General features: G+C 41.4%; 1 protein-coding gene across 1 annotated transcript in view; it reads left to right on the plus strand.

The window, feature by feature from the left end:
• Window positions 1-18367, plus strand: part of LOC126188021 (Down syndrome cell adhesion molecule-like protein Dscam2) — a 55781-nt gene that overhangs the window by 27962 nt on the left and 9452 nt on the right. Inside the window, exons 6-7 of the mRNA XM_049929439.1 lie at window positions 11067-11243; window positions 16497-16678. Coding sequence (XP_049785396.1) covers window positions 11067-11243; window positions 16497-16678 — 359 coding nt within the window. The remainder of the gene's footprint in view (window positions 1-11066; window positions 11244-16496; window positions 16679-18367) is intronic.

An 18367-nucleotide genomic window follows, 5' to 3' on the forward strand; every position in this document is an offset into this window, starting at 1 on the left:
CCTGACTGCCTTGATCCAAAGCTTTCAGTATGTCATGTGAACAAAGTATGAGTTGAGTTTTCCATAATCGATGTTTTCAAAATTCACATTGGTTGGCATGAAGGAGGTCATTCTGTTCAAGATATCTCATTATGTTTGAGCCCAGAATATGTTCTATGATTTTTACAACAAATCAATGTCAAGGATATTGTATGGTAGTTTTGTGGGTTACTTCTGCTACCCTAGTTGTAGGCAGGTGGGACTTGTGCTTTCTGACAACTTCTGGGCACAGTTTTTTGTTCGAGGGATCTACTATAAATTATAGTTGAATTGAATCTGATAGGGATTCCATCAGTCAGATCATGTGGATTTGTTCAATTTTAACAATTTCAGCTGTTTATCAATACCACTGACACTAATATCTGTTTCACTCATCTTTTCAGTGGTACTAGAATTAAGCTGGGATAGTACTCCTTGGTTTTATTTTGTAAATAAACATTTCAAAACAGACTTAATTTCTGCTTTTGCTTTGCTACTCTTGACTTCAGTTCCAGTCTCTTCACCATGGACTGGACACTAAATTTGGTGTCACTAACAACCTTTACATATGGCCAGAATTTCTTCGGGTTTTGTGAAAGAGCACTTGTCAGTATTCTGCTACGGTACTCACTGAAGGCTTCACATGTTGCTTGCTTGACTGCTTAATGCCTTTCATTCAGTATCTCTCTATCTCTTGCCCTATGCTTTGTTGTACACCTATTATACAGTAGTATCTGTTTCTTTAGAAGTTTCTTTACAGTGAATGTATACTATAGAACTGTGGAGTATCTCTCCCATTATGAACTGTCCTACTGGATATATTTCATCTCTATTCAGTGTGTGGTCAACTATTCTTTTATCCTGCCTTAGGTAAAATTTTTAAGTTCCTCATTAAGGTATGACACTATTATTTCTCTGTGTAGTTTGCTGAACATATAAATCATTCTGCTTGTTTTAGGTGCCTTTTGTGTTTTGGTATTCATTGTTGCTATAACTGATACCAATTTCAATGTGGACTTCCACAAAGAGGTCAGGTCTATTTGTTGCTGTTAGATCTAATATATTTCCTTTGTGAGTTGGATTCTGAACTATTACTTCTAGGTAGTTTTCTGAGAAGGCATTTGGTAACATTTCACGGGATGTCTCGTCATGCTCACTACTAACAAAACTATAATCACCCCAAATGACTTTTGGATGATTAAAGTCTCCAACAATGATTACAGTATGTAACTTATGTTTGTAGGGAACATAACTATAAGTAAACCAAGGTCTTCCCTGAAGTTTTCAGTTAAATCAGGAAGACAATATGGTGATCAATACAAGAAACACATCATAATTTTTCACCCCACAGCACCCCTCCCCATTGATACTGAGTCTTGCCCAGACAACCTCACATCCAATATCAGTTTCTATCTTGGTAGGTTTGAGTTTCTTGTCTAATGTGGCAAATACGCCACCTCCACTTACCTTTCCCTGACCATTTGCTATATGCTTAAATTTTCCCCAGTGATCTCACTACTGTCAACTTAAGATTTTAACCAGCTTTCTGTGCCTAATATTACATGAGCTTCACTGCTTTTCGTGAGTGTTTCAAACTCTGGCACTTTGTTGTGAATATTTCAGCAGTTTATCATTAAGATTTTAATGCTCTCACCATTTCTTTCAATCTTACAGTGATACTTCTGGGTTTTCTATAGCTATCATTATCTGGATTGGGTGGAGAGTTGCATAATGTAAAAAAAAACCTTGTGTGCACCCTACAACTCTAAACCCTGTGGAGCAAGGCTAGGAAATCACAGCTTAGCTTCTCGCAGAACCCTCAGAGTCTCTCATTCAAGCCTTCACTCAACAAAGAACCAATGGATCCTGATCTGTTCTGCAGACAATGCTGCAGATTGTGAGCTTTATTGAAACTAAGTAAGCAGGTCTAGTATCCTCAACCATCTCTGATAGTCACTGGAATAATCCAGGTATGACGTCAGAATTCAGATAGCAGGCATTGTTTGCCTCAACATGTGCTACCGTCTGCAGTTACTTACACCCTGTTCCCTCAATGGCTGCCAGAATAACCTCTTCAGCATACTGAATGAGGCCCCCAGGCATACAGACTGATCGCAACTGGTGTCCTTTCCTACCCCTAGCTGCCATTTCCCAATGAGTACCTTCATTCATTGTACATTTGAACTGCTGCTGATAAATAGCCCCTACCCATTTATGTTTGCCTCCTCTTAATGTGGGACAAGACAGGTTTCCACAAAACAAATGAAGTTAGTCCCACTGGCTCAGTTTGAGTTTCAGAGAGAGACAGCATCTCACATTTGTGTGGTAGAGGGATCAGCGTAACTTTAGAAAGACCCACTATATGCATTTCAGAACCTGTAAAAAATTTCCTTCCAGCATGTGTATAACATATTAAGACATGCAAATTGAAGAGGTTGACAGTGTTAAATTTCTGGTATTACAACTTAAAAATAAATTCAGTTGGGAAGGCCATACTACAGAATTGCTGAATGCATAAACAAGCCTGTATTTGCTGTGAGAATGATGCCAGATGGAGGAGATGGATCAGATTCTGGGGTAACATGTCAAGCTATGCAAAAGTTTCTTGCATGCAAAACTGTGTAATAAGAATAATTTGTGGTGCAAATTCAAGAACTTCATTAGAAACCTGTTCAAGGAAATTTGTATTGTAATCACTGCTTGCAAGTATATGCATTCCTTAATGAAATTTATTGTAATATATATCTATTTTCAACCAATAGCCCAATACATATTATCAGTACTAGGAATGAAAACAATCTACATACAGACTTAAAATCATTACCTTGGTCCAAAAAGGGGTCCTGTATTCAGGAACACACATTTTCACTAAATTGCCAGCAACCATTAAAACCTTGGTTTCAGATAAAACACATTTTAAACAGAGTTTGAAAGACTTTTTGATAGGCAACTCCTTCTACTCTATAGATTAATATCTTAACAGGGACTGTTAGACCAGCTTAAGTAAAAATGACTGTTAGCTTTCAATTTTGTCAACACTTGGTCATAAGTCAAGATTAGGTATTTTGTGTATGATAAATTTATTAAAATGCATAACTATGTTTCACTCTGACAGTGTATTAATTCTGTAAATATTAGCAGTTGCAGTTCACTGTGATGTATTTACCTATTTTGACAATCTCCTGACAAATGACCAATGTAGTGAGTATTATATTCAAATGTTTTATGTTTTCTATGTTATACTTTCTGACATGTTCCACACTTATGAGAACCATCTCTTTTTTGGGTCTATGGAATGAAAACTGGGTCAAATCTAATCCAATCCTGAGTCTTCCTTGGTCCATGTCTACTGTGTACAGGACACCTGTTGTGACTCGCCGATCATTCAAAGTGCCGCCGCGCAATTACGCACGTCCTCTACGTGCGGCACTGTCTGCCAGCCATGCAGCAGCCGCTAGACTGGGACTCAGTGCTCATTCAAATGCTAACGTGTACATGTCTTACTTGTCAACTTACTCTGTGACTTATATGTGTTGTTGTGTCGTTCCGAAATATAAGTGTTAAACTTGAAGTTCTAACAATTGGCGACGAGATAGTGGATTTTTTCCTTTTCACTGTAGACTCACAGGGTTTCATGGCTACTGTCAAGCAACTATTGCAAAATCTCCTTGAACAGTAAATGCTTCTAACAGCGGTGATTCGCGATTTCGTCGCAGCGTCAAATGCGGGGCATTTCTCGTCGTTGGCAATACCTCCTTTTCCTCCTTATGACGAGATGGCGGAAGACTGGTCGGATTATGAAAAACGTCTTCGACAGCACTTCTTGGCATTTCATGTCACAGATGAACAACCATGTAAGTCTCAGTTCCTTTCCTGGATTTCACCTCAAATGTATCGGTTGTTGTTGCAATTGGCTCCTTTGAAGGATCCTGCATCTTTGTCCTTTGCTGAAATGTGCTCACTTCTGTCTGTCTATTTTCAAAAGCAAACGTATGTGGTAGCCTCTCGTGTTGCCTTTTATTGTTGTCAAAAACAGCCACATCAATCCTATCGCGCTTGGGCTGCTGAGCTTCACGGCCTCAGTCGAAAGTGTCAATTTGTTACTGACGTTCACAAAGAATCCTATGCCGATTCCATGGTACGGGATGCTATTATCCGGTCGGCGCCCGACAAAGAAGTTCGGCAGTGTGCCCTTCAGTTGGCGAATCCGACTCTAGATGAAGTTCTCTCCATTGTGCAGTCTTTTGAAATTTCTCGCGTCGGGGAAATACAACCTCTGTGCGCTGTTGACGACGCGTGTGGCTCATCTCCGCTGGCCGACGTGGCCGCAGTATGCTCCCACGCGCAGCCTCGGCCAAGCTGTAAACAACCCGCTAAGAAACTGCAGCAAAACCTCCGGTAACTGCCTTCATGTCCGCGGTGTTTTATGAAACATTCACGCGAGGATTGTCCCAAACGTTGGGCTGTGTGTCGCAATTGCAAAAAGAAAGGTCATGTGTCTTCCGTTTGCAAATCCGACCGCACACATGATGTTCATGAACATGACGCTGATTCTGATTCTGTGTTGTCTGTCAATTGCACTACTTCCCTTTCAGGGAAGTTATTCCTCACTGTCCAAATCCTTGGTCGAGATGTTTGCATGCAAGTGGATACCGATTCTGCTGCCACTATAATTAATTCTCAGACGTATCTTCAGTTGGGTTCTCCACTCCTGTCACCTGTCACTCGGCAATTACGGACGTACAATAAACAGAAGATTTCTCTCTTGGGACGGTTTAATGCTGAGGTATCTTACAAATCCATTGTTCACACTGTTCCCATATTTGTGGTTGACCAGAGCAACGCAGAAAATCTTTTTGGTTTCGATGCCTTTCGCGTTTTTGGGTTCTCCATAGATGACTCTGTCAATATTGTCTCTGATGCTATTCCTTATGCTCAACTGGATTCCTTGTCGACGACAGTTTTGTCCCTTTTTTCTCCTGGGTTAGGCCATGCAAATGACTTTGAAGCTCATATCACACTCAAACCCACTGCTCGGCCTAAGTTTTTTCGGGCTCGGCCCATTCCTGTGGCCCTTCGTGATCGGGTAAAACAGGAGTTGGATCGTCTCACTACTTCAGGGGTTTTGCTTCCTGTCACTTCCAGTGAGTGGTCCTCTCCTGTCGTTGTCGTTGCAAAGCCAAATGGTGATATTCGTCTCTGTGGCGATTTCAAAGCCACTGTAAATGCTCAATGCCTCATCGACACTTACCCTATGCCCCGTCCTGAAGAACTGTTCACTAAACTTGCTGGAGGCCAGTATTTTTCTAAAATTGACCTGTCAGAAGCTTATCATCAACTTCCTCTCAACGCTGCTTCCCGGCAGTTTCTGGTCCTTAACACGCCTTTCGGCCTCTATCAATACCAACGCTTGCCATTCGGGGTTGCTAGCATCCCTGCTCTCTTTCAGCGTTTCTTGGAACAATTACTGCTCCCTGTCCCTGGGTGTATCAATTACGTGGACGACATTGTTATCACTGGCTCCACCACTGAAGAACATCTTCAAAATCTCCGCATACTTTTTCATGTCTTACAAACTGCTGGTCTTAAGTGTAATCTTCAGAAATCACAATTTTTTCAGGCATCTATCACGTACTTGGGGTTTCAACTCCCTCGGGATGGTATTTGTCCGCTTCAACAAACTGTCGCTGTGATCGATGCCCTTCCTCGCCCTACATCTGTTAAGGAACTGCAGGCCTTCTTGGGGAAAATAGCATACTATCACAAGTTTTTACCATCTGCGGCTTCGGTGGCTCAGCCGTTGCATCGCCTGTTGCATAAAAACGTACCTTTTCACTGGTCCGCATCATGTGAAGCGGCTTTCCAGAAATTGAAGACTATGCTGAAACAGGCCCTGTGCCTGGCTACTTATCGACCTGGCCAACATCTTGTTCTTGCCACAGACGCCTCTCAATATGGGGTCGGTGCAGTCCTTGCGCACCGTTTTACTGACGGTTCGGAACAACCCATTCCTTATGCCTCCAAAACGCTCATGCATGCCCAACAAAAGTATTCTCAAATTGAGAAAGAAGCTTTGGCCATCATTTATGCTCTTCATAAGTTTGGTGTTTTTCTCTATGGCTCAAAATTTCATCTTGTTACGGATCACAAACCACTTGTTTCCTTGTTTCATCCATCTCAACGTCACTTCCCGACAAGGCTGCACACCGCCTCCAGCGTTGGGCTCTTTACTTGTCTCATTTCAATTATGAGATTCATTTCCGGCCAACGGCTCAACATGCAAATGCTGATGCTCTGTCTCGCCTTCCCATGGGTCCTGATCAGGCATTCGATAGGGACGAACATCTGTGTTTCCACCTGGATGTTGCCGAGCAGCGGGTTGTGGACGGGTTCCCCATCACTGGGGACAGGCTGGCGGCTGCTACGGGTTCTGACCCTACCCTCTCCTGGGTTTTACGCTGTATTTAGAAGGGTTGGCCAGATCGCTCGTCCGCTAAGACTTCTGATCCGTTGCGGAACTACTACACTTTGTGCTACCGCCTCACGGCTAGAGATGGTGTCATCCTCCTCTCCACTGACAATGCTTCGCCGCGTGTTGTGGTACCTGCGTCTTTGCGTGCTTCGGTCTTGCGCCTCCTTCACCAAGGGCACTGGGGTGTGTCTCGCACAAAATCTCTGGTGCGCCGTCATGTGTACTGGCCTGGCATCGACTCTGAAATAGCACACATGGTCACTGCCTGCGGCCCTTGTGCGTCACAGGCCGCTGCCCCAAAGTCATCTTTGTCACTGTGGCCTTTGCCTGAGAAGCCCTGGGAGCGCATTCATGCTGACTTTGCGGGACCCTTTTTAGGTACTTATTGGCTCCTTGTAATTGACGCTTACTCTAACTTTCCTTTCACTGTCCGTTGCACGTCACCTACCACCGGTGCAACCACCAGTGCTCTCGCCCGCATTTTTTCTTTGGAAGGCCTCCCCTCTACTCTTGTTACTGATAATGGTCCACAATTTGCCTCTTCCAAATTTGCGGATTTTTGTGCTTGTCACAGCGTTACGCATGTCACGGCCCCGCCGTTCCATTCACAATCCAACGGTGAGGCTGAACGACTGGTCCGCACATTTAAGACACAGATGCGGAAACTTCTGACTTCTTCTGCTGCTGATGATGCGCTTCTCCAGTTTCTGGCGTCTTACCGTTTCACCCCCATGGGCGACCACAGCCCGGCTGAGCTCTTACATGGCCGACAGCCCCGCACGCTACTTCATCTTCTGCGGCCTTCCACCTCACAGCCGCAGGTGCCTTCACTTGGCCGGTTCACCGCCAACAACCTCGTCTGGGTACAGGGATATAGCAGGCGGCCAAAATGGAGCCCGTGCCGCATCTTAAGACACCGTGGCTGATGCCTGTATGAAATCCAGACGGACACAGGTGTTGCAGTGCGTCATTCGGACCAGCTTCGGCCTCGGGTGCATTGCCTGTCCCGAATGCCGCCACACCACCTTTGGCTCTACCTGACTCAGGATCTTGGCATCTCTCAATACTCACAGTGCAGCCCTCTCACCGTCATCGCAATGCCAGCACCAGAACGGACGCCACCAGGAGACGTGCCCATGCAGAAACCGGAGGACCATCCTCTGTCAGAGCAAATCTACTCGCCTCCTCCTCCAACGGATGCCAACACATCGCCCGTGTCTCCTGTCATATCAACTGGACTTGCCGCAATGGGCAGATTGGTGCATGGGGCTCCAGCAGATTCGACCCCTACGTCTCCTGTCATCTCGACCCGTTATCATCAGGGACACTTCCGTCCGTACAGGAAGCCTCCTCCTCGAGACTTTACGGCGAGTCAAACAATGCCTATGGACGTTAGCCATCTCCAGGACACCTCCATCAAGACCGGTGCAACAATTTCAAAGTGGGGAAAAGTGTTGTGACTTGCCGATTATTCAAAGTGCCGCCGCGCAATTATGCGCGTCCTCTATGTGCGGCGCTGTCTGCCAGCCATGCAGCAGCTGTGCCACCTAAGCGGCCAGCCGAGCAGCGGCCGCTAGACTGGGACTCAGTGCTCATTCGAATGCTAACATGTACACATGTCTTACTTGTCAACTTACTCTGTGACTTATATGTGTTGTTGTGTCGTTCTGAAATATATGTGTTAAACTTGAAGTTCTAACAACACCTAAGCTCAACAGTGACATGACACTCACATTCAAGCAGACAGCTAATGATGGGACTTGGAGTAACCAACTGATTCCCTGCCTGAGAACAGCAATTACAGTGGGGCTACATTATGCCTGGTGCAATATTTTACAGAACAGTAAAACTTTATGCCTGGTGCAGTAGGTTACAGAATAGTAAGCAAATTACTTTATACTGAGATTTCTGATTCTCTTTTAATTTATCGGTCTGACACGCCACAGGTATTATCAGCAGTTTTTTGGAATTTCAGTATATTGTAGCCAAACGTGATATACCTTTTATGACAACAGATAACTTGGCACAAGTTCTACCACTTCTCCGAAGTGTTTTCAGGTTATGGTTATAAAGAAAGTTTGGCAGTAGCATTATTTTATGATAAATGTAGTCAATATATACTCCTATTGAAAGAGAAAACTAGTACGATAAGATATGTAACTTATCCACAATAACTGCAAATCAAGAACTCCTATATATTACAAAATTTGTTATTCAGAACACTCGTAAATTGTGAAAACCTTTGCAGACATCCCAAAAGGACTCTTCAAAAACTATGATGTTTGTTGAAGACATAAGTATACTGATAAAAGGCACTCACACACTGAGTGGCCAAAAGCTTTGAGAAAGTCCTGGATGTTACGTTAATAGTGAGTCGCTCCTCTGCTGCTGAAGCTTGTGTGGTGCATTTGTCTTCTTGCAATCCTAATAGAATTGTGTTCCATATGTCCCACATCCAAATATGTGGTGATCTGACTCACAGAAGAATACTGACTGTAGATTGCCTAAGATGCATTTTTTTATTTTGTTTATTTATTTATTGCATTCCATGGGATTGTGTGAACCAAAGCTACTTTGCTGCAGAACAAGTCAGCATGATGTTTGCTGAGTGCTGATTAGAAAATTTACAAATAAAATAATTTTGAAACAAGAAAAAATTGTTAGAGATTATATGAACAAAAACACATTACAGAGAAAAGTTCTCAGGTACTGTGAGAAACTCTTGTCCAGAATAGGAGTGAGCCACAAGGAAACCTTCCAACTTGGATTTTAATACTTGGGGGTTCATCACTCAGTTTTTTTCAGTTCTGGCTAGAAGCATATTGATCCAGCTAATATCCACTGGATGAAATTTGCAGTTTCTTCTAAATGATTCAATATTTTCAACAACAAATACCATGATGGGGAATTTATGTACAGGTTTGGTAAAGTCTGAATACCAAGACATCCAAACAGTGCACAAAGTTTGCGAAGTGACACCAGAGATCAGTACTATTTTCTAAGCTAAGAATATTCTTGATGAGTGCACAGAGTTGCCCCAAAATATAACACCGTACAAGATAGTAGAATGGAAGTTATCAAAGTAGACAAGACTTTGTGTTTCAGTGTCAGAGATAGTGGACATCATTCTTATGGTGGAGATAGCAGTTTTGGTTTCTGCATAAGAATTCTGAAAGCCACATCCTGATGTTAGTGACTCTATCAGCTGCATCACTTATATGAGGTTCCACATCTCTCAGAGTAATAATGGTGTGATAAGCATTTGTCAGGCAATTGTCATCTTCCTGTGCTGCAGTTTATGTGTGGGAAACATTGTCTCTACAATATTGAAGATCCATCCTAGATATTGTTGATATTGCAAACCCAAATTCTTGTGTGACACTCCATATGCCACAACTTTTGTGTTCTGTACCAATTATCATTGCTTATTCAAAGCAGTTAACAGGAGACAGCCTGTCATGTTCATTACACAGTTATGTATAACAGACTTTATAGATATTAAGTCTACGCTTGTGCTGTATGCCACATCCAGCAGCAATGTCCAGGCATCACACCCAGCACATCATGAAATGAAAAAACCCATCCCATGACCAATGGACACTGAGCTTATTATGCAGTTCCAAACAAATAAGAGTTAAATATATATACCAGAAGTAAAGATCAGTTGGCATACCAAACATTTTGTAGAAGCCTTTTCAGAGACCTAGGGATTCTAACACTTATGTGCCAACACACTTACTCCTTATTGGCACTTGTTTTAATAACAAGTGTGAATTTATTATGAACTATGTGCTCTGAAACCACAGTATTATAAGTAAACCTGATTTCCATTTAGGCTACATATCCCTATGTATGATTCAGAATGGAACTTTAAATCTGGTGCCAAAGTCTATAACCAATAGAGTTTAGGCAGACCACTGAAAGCTCCCAAATGTTAAAAAAAACTTCATTATCCATTATTATTATAATTTATCAGCATATTCGGACTCAGTGATGTAACTTCACCGTATCTATAATGATTGTATGGAACACATCTTGACTTCTTTAGTATGTAGACAGCAGACAGTGTTATTTGCAAGTGGACATAAATACTTTGTTAAAATTGTTAGGTGAAAACTGCATCTGAATGCCTTAAGAGGAGCTGCAGTGGCTTTTCCCAAGGTAGCTGTTTTACTCATTTATAAAAAAAGTAACCTAGGAGCAATTCACATAATTAAGAGTATTCAGATTAACATTAGTCGTAACTCACTGTTATTATTCATTACACAAGTAACATCCAGTGGCTGCATCTGTCTGTTAATGTATGGCATGACCTGTTTCAAATCCCAGAAGACTCTTCTTCATTATAGGATTTATGGTAGACAATTTGTGAATGAAAGAATGAATTAATGGAACCTTCTTTTTTAAAAGTACCAGCTGTGAAGGAAATTTAATAGGCTAAATACAATCTTACAAATCAGCTATTTGTTAGTGCACTCATTGCACTGCATTTATTTCTGAAAGGGTGCTCTTTTTGATAGTTTCTTCTTTAATTTCTTAAGTATATTTAATATACAGATACATCTCTCTGTTGCAGAAATTGTTCAACCAGAGCTCATTAGACATAGAGGTTATAGGAGTAAGAATTTCTATAAAGAACTTGGCGCCATAATCCCCATCACTGTTGTGGCATTAACTGGGGTTATTTGTGGAATAGGAATGTTGCTGTATTTTAGACGAAGGAAACAGAATAACACAGGTGTCAAGTGTGAAGGTAAGCTCTGGTTTTTTTTTGGCATGCATTGTAAACCAAGAAAATCTATCTGCTATCCTCACTGTGTGTGAAATATAGTTTCTGTTTACATGTCACATAAATCTATACAAAAAGCTCACATCTGCTAAAATTTTACACAATAATAAAACTGTAAAAGAAAATATTTTGGAATGTTATGTTACTTTTCATGCCCTTTGATACTTGAGGTGTTTTTTTTTTTTTTTTGTGGGGGGAGGGGGGGGGTTGGTTTGTGAAATAAGCAACTACAATAACTAACTTAAAACAATATGTCATGTTGTTCTTCAGACTCAGAAAAAATAAACATGCCTTGTCCTAATCATCCTATTATAAATATAAACTTCCAGAAAAGTAGAGCAAGAAAACAGCATGTCAACAAAAATATATAAACCCAGATTGCAGATTAATACTACGTTTCAGACAGCAGAAGGTTAGTGTTTAAAGCTGTTCTTATCATAAAGGCAAATGGTCACACCAGACCTTTCCAACATTTCATCATAGTATATGTTCATAATCTACATCTAAATCCATACTCTGTAAAGCCATTGTGAAGTGCATGTCAGAGGATACTTTTCATTGTACCATGTATACGAATGAATGCTTAGATATCTTAGTGCATGCTGTAATTGGTATAACATTTTCTTTGTGATCCATGTGTATAGTAGGCTGGTATATATTCATAGATACCTTGCATAATATTGGATCTTGAAACTTTGTAAGTAAGGTTTTGCAGGATAATAGTGTCCATCTTCAAGCATCTGTCAGTTATGATTATTAACCATTACCATGGTGGTTTCCCCACATGAACCGGTGACCATTTATGCTGTCCTTTTTTGTATATGTTGAATACCACTTGCATTTTTCTAGTATTCTACCAATGAACCTAGTGTGCCACCTGCTTCAACTGTGACTACACTAGTTAAGAAACTCAAACCACTAAGACAGCAATTGAAATTGCAAGCACGACTGTTTAGGTTAGACTCAGTATCATAGGTGCGTGTAAATTTATAATTGGATCGTTTATCCATCAACAACCAGACTCAGCCACAGGTGTAACAAAAAACTTTAAGAGAAAACCTTCAGTTCACTGGAATGAGTGTTCCCCAGTTGTACTATCATTATTGGAGGAGATGTAAATCTTCCACAGTCTATTGGGGTAATAACAGGGCATCCAGTGAAGCGGTTCCTGATTCAGGATCTTGGAACCTAAGATCGATAGATGACTGCAACAGAAGGTATGCATAGTATGAAAGATATAAGAATTTTATACAGAAGTTACACAGAAGTCTCAAATAGTCTGAAAAGTTGCTAACAGATGGCACTGTATGCTGTGCAGTTTGTACTATATCAACTTGTATAATTAAACTTATCTTCTGCAAGCAGTCTTTGCAATCACATCACAATCTTTTTGAAATGTGCACCTCCTGCAGTACACAGATAGTGCAAATGAACAATGAAATTTTCCATCGCAAATCCACCCCTGCTACAGTGATTATGCAATAATTGAACACAATGATTCTATTTCTGAAGTATTCATTAAGAAAGTGAAACATCTGTTCAGTGTAAAATGGTCTGGCCTCATCTTGCACGAGTGACTCAGTGCCTAGTTGGTCCTCAAATTGCATCAAATGGGCTTGACACCTCTTTCAGAATGCCAGTTTTGAAATAGGTGTCAGTGACAAATTGTTCCAGAATTGTGATGTAATGTTCATTAGTGATAATTTTTCATATGAAAAAAGGGCCAACAATGCCTTTACTGCATACCACAGCCCAAACAGTAACATTGGGAGACTACAGTTGTTTCACTTTACACAAAGTGGAATTTTTGGAACCCAAAAATCAACAGTTTTGATAACACACAGCCCTATTCTGTTGCAAATGTGTCTCATCTGTGAACCAGATGCAGCCACCATCAAATCTTTCACTATCAATTGTTGTGAGACTCTGGTCTGCAAAGTCAGTCCTCTGTTACACAGTCATACAGGTGGCTTTGAAATTTGAATGGCAATGTGTGGACTCTGTCTCAGTATTTTCTGCATCTGGAATGCTTCAAACAGTCTTTGCTGCAATTCTTTTGATGGATTTCCTTGGATTTTGCTGAATAATTCCATAAACTGTGGTGACACCTTCAGGAGTAGCTACTGTTCTCCTGTGGCCAACATTCTCTTGTAGATGATCAGCCACATTGCCTATCTGTTGGAATTTGGTGAAGAGCTTGCAAATGATTATTGCATGAGCTCCATTTGGAACATTAAATCGTGTTTGGAACATACGCCTTGTTTCTGAAGGACTGTACATTATTTCAACCTCTTCCTTTGGTACACTAACCTCCTTTTATGTTTCAGCAGTGGAATTGATTGGTCCTAGCCGCAGTGCACTGTTTACAGGCACTACATATTTTGATTACAGTGCCATCTGTCAGTAGCTTTTCAAATTCTTTCAAAATTTCTATATAACTTCTGTATCAAATACTTACACCTTTAACAATAAACATACTGTTTGTTGCACTCGTCTGTTGATATTAGTTTCCAAGACATTAAATTTTAAAACAGGGACTCCTTCGCTGGACACCCTATAGTGTTTTGCAGGTGATGGCTGTGACATGAACTCCTGCAAAATAATATTAAATGCTTCCTCTGTAAACTAGTTGGAACAAATTATTTGGAACATCACTTTTGATGGAAATATATTAGATCAAATTGCAACAAATGGACTTGACACCTCTTTCAGCATGCCAATTTTGAAATAGGTGTCAGTAACCATGAACCAGGTGTAATAACAATGATTACTAAAGCACAAAGGACACCTAAAACAAGAAAGATGATTTACATGTTCAGTAAGCTAGACAAAGAGGTAATGATGTCATTTAGAAGAGACTCAGAACTTTTCCCTCTTGGCAGGAGCATAGGTGAACTGTGGGCCAAGTTTAAACAAATGTAGTGGATACATACATACCTAGTAGACCAGCTCATGATGGGAGGGAAATTCCATTTTAGGAGTGGTGTTCCACTGCCCACTGTAACTTCACAACAACCTAGTCCATCCCTATGCCACTCCCAATCCCAGCCCCATCCCTGTGGAAAACCCAAGTACAAGGCCTGTCCAATCAACTCACCCAGCACTTTCTACTCAGTCCAGTAACACACTGTCCTACCCCCTCAGAGACTGGACCACCTGTGAAAGCAGCCCTGCCACATACCAGCTCTGCTGCATTCATTACACAGGTTTTTATATTGGTATGACTACCAACCAGCATTTCACCAGAATGAATGGCCACTGCCAAACTGTGGCCAAGAGCAAAGTGAATCACCCTGTAGTGCAACATGCAGCTGAATATAACAAGCTTGATTTCAATGGTCACTTCACAACCCAGACCATCTGGATCCTCCCCTCCACCACCAGCTTTTCTGAGCTTTTATCCTTACACATTTTATGCTCCCATAATTATCCTGGTGTCAACCCACAATTAACTGACATTCCTACACCCTCCTCCCCACAGTTTCCACCACCCCTATACCCTCACCTTCATTCTGCACCACTCTCTACCAATGTACCCTCTTATCTTTACCCCTTCTCTGTTCCTCGCCTTTTCCACTGCCTGTACCCCTCCTCCCCACCCCTCCCTCCCCCATAGCCTCCTGATGCAGCACCTGGCTGTCTTATCCTGCCACCTTCTAGTCCCTACATGCTCTGCCAGACAGCACTCTACTCTCCCCCTGCTCATACCCTGTTATTCCTTCCTCTTCCTGACCCCATTTGGATGTGTGCTTTCTTTCAATGCAACAGCTCCAGTCTGGCCTGAGCAGCCAGAATTAGTGATTGTGTGAGTGAGTTGTGCCTGCTCAAGTGAATGATGTGTATTATCCTTTCTTTTCTGGAGAAAGCTTTGGCTGAAAGCTCAGAGTATAAGCCTTTTCATTGTGCCTGTCTGCAACTTAACATTTCATCTTTATGGTGAGTAGTAACTTTTTCATAATTGTTGATATTCCAACTTGGACTTTCCATTGTTAGAAACACATTTTTGGCTTTTTTTTTCCATTTCAGTCTGATGTAGCCACCATGTCCATGCACTGATAGCTGTGCCACGGATAGTCTTGACATGTGATTAGAATTTGGGTTTTTGGAGAGGTTCTGCCAAAGAATTTTGCTACAGGTATCAGTGAAGGCTTCACATATCATGCTAATGGTGGGAAAGGACAGTTTAGTTACCATTTGCCTACCTGCAGTTGATAATATGCTGTAATATGGTTTCATTTTATGGACAATGAGTAAGTAACACATTATAAATTTTAAAATCTCCAAATGCTAACATGAAATAATGGAAAGTCCTGGATGGAGTAACACCACCACCTCTTGTCCTGTCTCAGGCATATCCTACCACATCAAAGGCAGAGCTACCTGTGAAAGTGGCCATGTGATTCACAAACTACTTTCTATGTAGCATGACATCTAACAAGCATCTAACACAGTATGAGTGGCCACCGACAAATGGTGGCCAACGAACAAATCGACCACCTAGTTGTTGAACATATTGCCCAACACAATGGATTTCACTTTACGTACTGTCTACAGCCTGCTCCATCATCTGGATTCTTCCTAACAACACCAGCTTCTCTGAATTGCACAGGTGAGAACTCTCCCTACAACAAATCCATCATTCCTGTAGCCCCCTGCCCTCAACCTACACTGATCCTTGTCCTCCATCAACCTACTGCCTTCCCTGTTCACACTCCAATACTGATCACACCTTGTATCCCACAACAGTAGTACTAGTCTTTTTCCCTTCTCTACTTCCCTCCTCTCCACTCCTCCCTGCCCCCACCCACTCCCCAGCACAGCCACAGAGTGCTCCACCCAGTAGACATATCCTTTCTCCACAAAATCTCTCACACTCCCACAGGCAGCACAGTATCTTTCTCTGCCCATATCCTGCTATCCGTCCCCCTCCCTGCCCCATGCCTCCTCCTTTCCTCTACCACCGATCAAGCAGATTGCTGCTCATATCAGACACAGTCGCAGTCGGGCTCCAGTGCTTGGAGACAGTGGCTCTTTTGTGTGTGTGTGTGTGTGTGTGTGTGTGTGTGTGTGTGTGTGTGTGTTTGTTTGTTTGATTGTTTTCTATTTCAGAAGAAGAACTTTGTCTGAAACCTGTCTTTTGCACTGTGTGTGACTCAGCATCTCTCTAAGTGGTGAATTGTTCAAATGCTTACATGTTTTTTCTCCTGAATGTTTCAGGCATGAATGTTCATGATACAAATGCCACACCTGAAAACAAAGGAGATTACTTGAGTAATGACATCCCACTGGACCAGAAGTCTGGACACTCTTCAGTGATGCCAGAGATAACTGCAAAAGTCAACCCATATGCTACATTTAGACTAACAGATGAAGAGAAAATGGATTCCTTGATACCTGATGTAAGGACACTGTAGTGCACATGTCTCACCTAACATAAAATTTTAAGTAGGAATAATTGCATAAAGGGAGGAAAGTACTGCTTTCAGTTTTAGAAAATGAGTGAGAGGTATTTAAATGAAATTCTAGATTTTTTTACATTTAAATGTAACAGAAACAACAGAAGAGCTGCTTTTTATGAATTATTTAATTGTTGTAGTATTGTCATTGGATGTGGTAGCTGGATCCTGCATTCAACTGAAAATTATACACTGAAGAGCCAAAGAAACTGGTACACCTGCCTAATATTGTGTAGGGCCCCCATGAGCAAACAGAAGTGCTGCAACACGATGTGGCATGGACTCAACTAATGTCTGAAGTAGTGCTGAATGGAACTGACACTATGAATCCTGCAGGGCTGTCTATAAATCCAAAAGAGCATGAGGGGATGGAGATCTCTTCTGAACAGCATGTTGCAAGGCATCCCAGATACACGCAATAATGTGCATGTCTAGGGAGTTTGGCAGCCAGCATAAGTGTTTAAACTCAGAAGAGTGTTCCTGGAATCACTTTGTAGCAATTCTAGTCCCTTGTGGTGTCACATTGTTATGCTGGAATTGCTCAAGTCTGTCGGTATACTCGTGAAATGATTGTACGGGAAAATCCCCAGTCTTAGCTACCTCAGAGATGCTGTGTCCCATCAATCATGTACCAACTGTAACACCATATTCAAACTCACTTTAATCTTGATAATCTGCCATTGTAGCAGCAGTAACTAATCTAACAACTGTACCAGACACTTTTTGTCTTATAAAGGTGTAGTCGCCCGCAGCATCATATCCTGCCTATTTACATATCTCCGTATTTGAATATGCATGTCTAAACCAGTTTCTGTGACACTTCAGTGTATTTCAGTGCTCAGTCTAGCCACCATCCTCAGATGAGACTCTATGCTGTTCCTCATTGAACTAGTAGCAACCAGAGATGACCCATGTATCTCCATGATATTACTGAAAAACAGGATCTCACACATCCATATCAGTGCTGCCTCTTAATTATACTCTGATCACATACAGTGCTTTAGTCATAAACAATAGCAAGTGTAATAATTTTTATTGAAGATTTCTGTTAAAACTCTCCATTGGCTGATACAAACAACCAATAAACAGAAAAAGGTAGGGAGAGAGAGGGGTGATTTCTGGTGTAGCATCATTTCAGCAGAATGTAGCACAGCATGATGTCATCTGGTGGACTGCTAAAATATTATCTTCTGAATGCCACACGCAGAGTATTTTGGTAGCTGCCTTCATCACTTCCACACAGTCTATGAAAATAGGGTTTCCAAGATCTATACCTGTGTTTCATTCATGTGTTTTTTTCCCTAAATTATCTGTGAGTTAAATTCCATATACAGGCACAAACATAATCCAGTTATCTAACACCAGCAGTGTAAGCACATATTTTATCCCAAATCAAATATTTTATGGGATGAGGCATTTGACTGTTACAATCTAATTACAAATGCACACATATCAGCAATAAACACAAGTTTGACAGTATTGTACTGTACTGACTGCAACAAAATAAACATAATGCAGAAATTACAGTGAAAAAGATCAGTGTTGCACTTCAGAAAAATTAGAATTTGTCAGCACTTTTGTTATCTGATGGAATGTCTAATTTTTAAAAACAGAAAGTACATGACTTTTCTA

This window comes from Schistocerca cancellata, chromosome 5 (assembly GCF_023864275.1).
Source record: "Schistocerca cancellata isolate TAMUIC-IGC-003103 chromosome 5, iqSchCanc2.1, whole genome shotgun sequence".
Taxonomy (NCBI): Eukaryota; Metazoa; Arthropoda; class Insecta; order Orthoptera; family Acrididae; genus Schistocerca; species Schistocerca cancellata.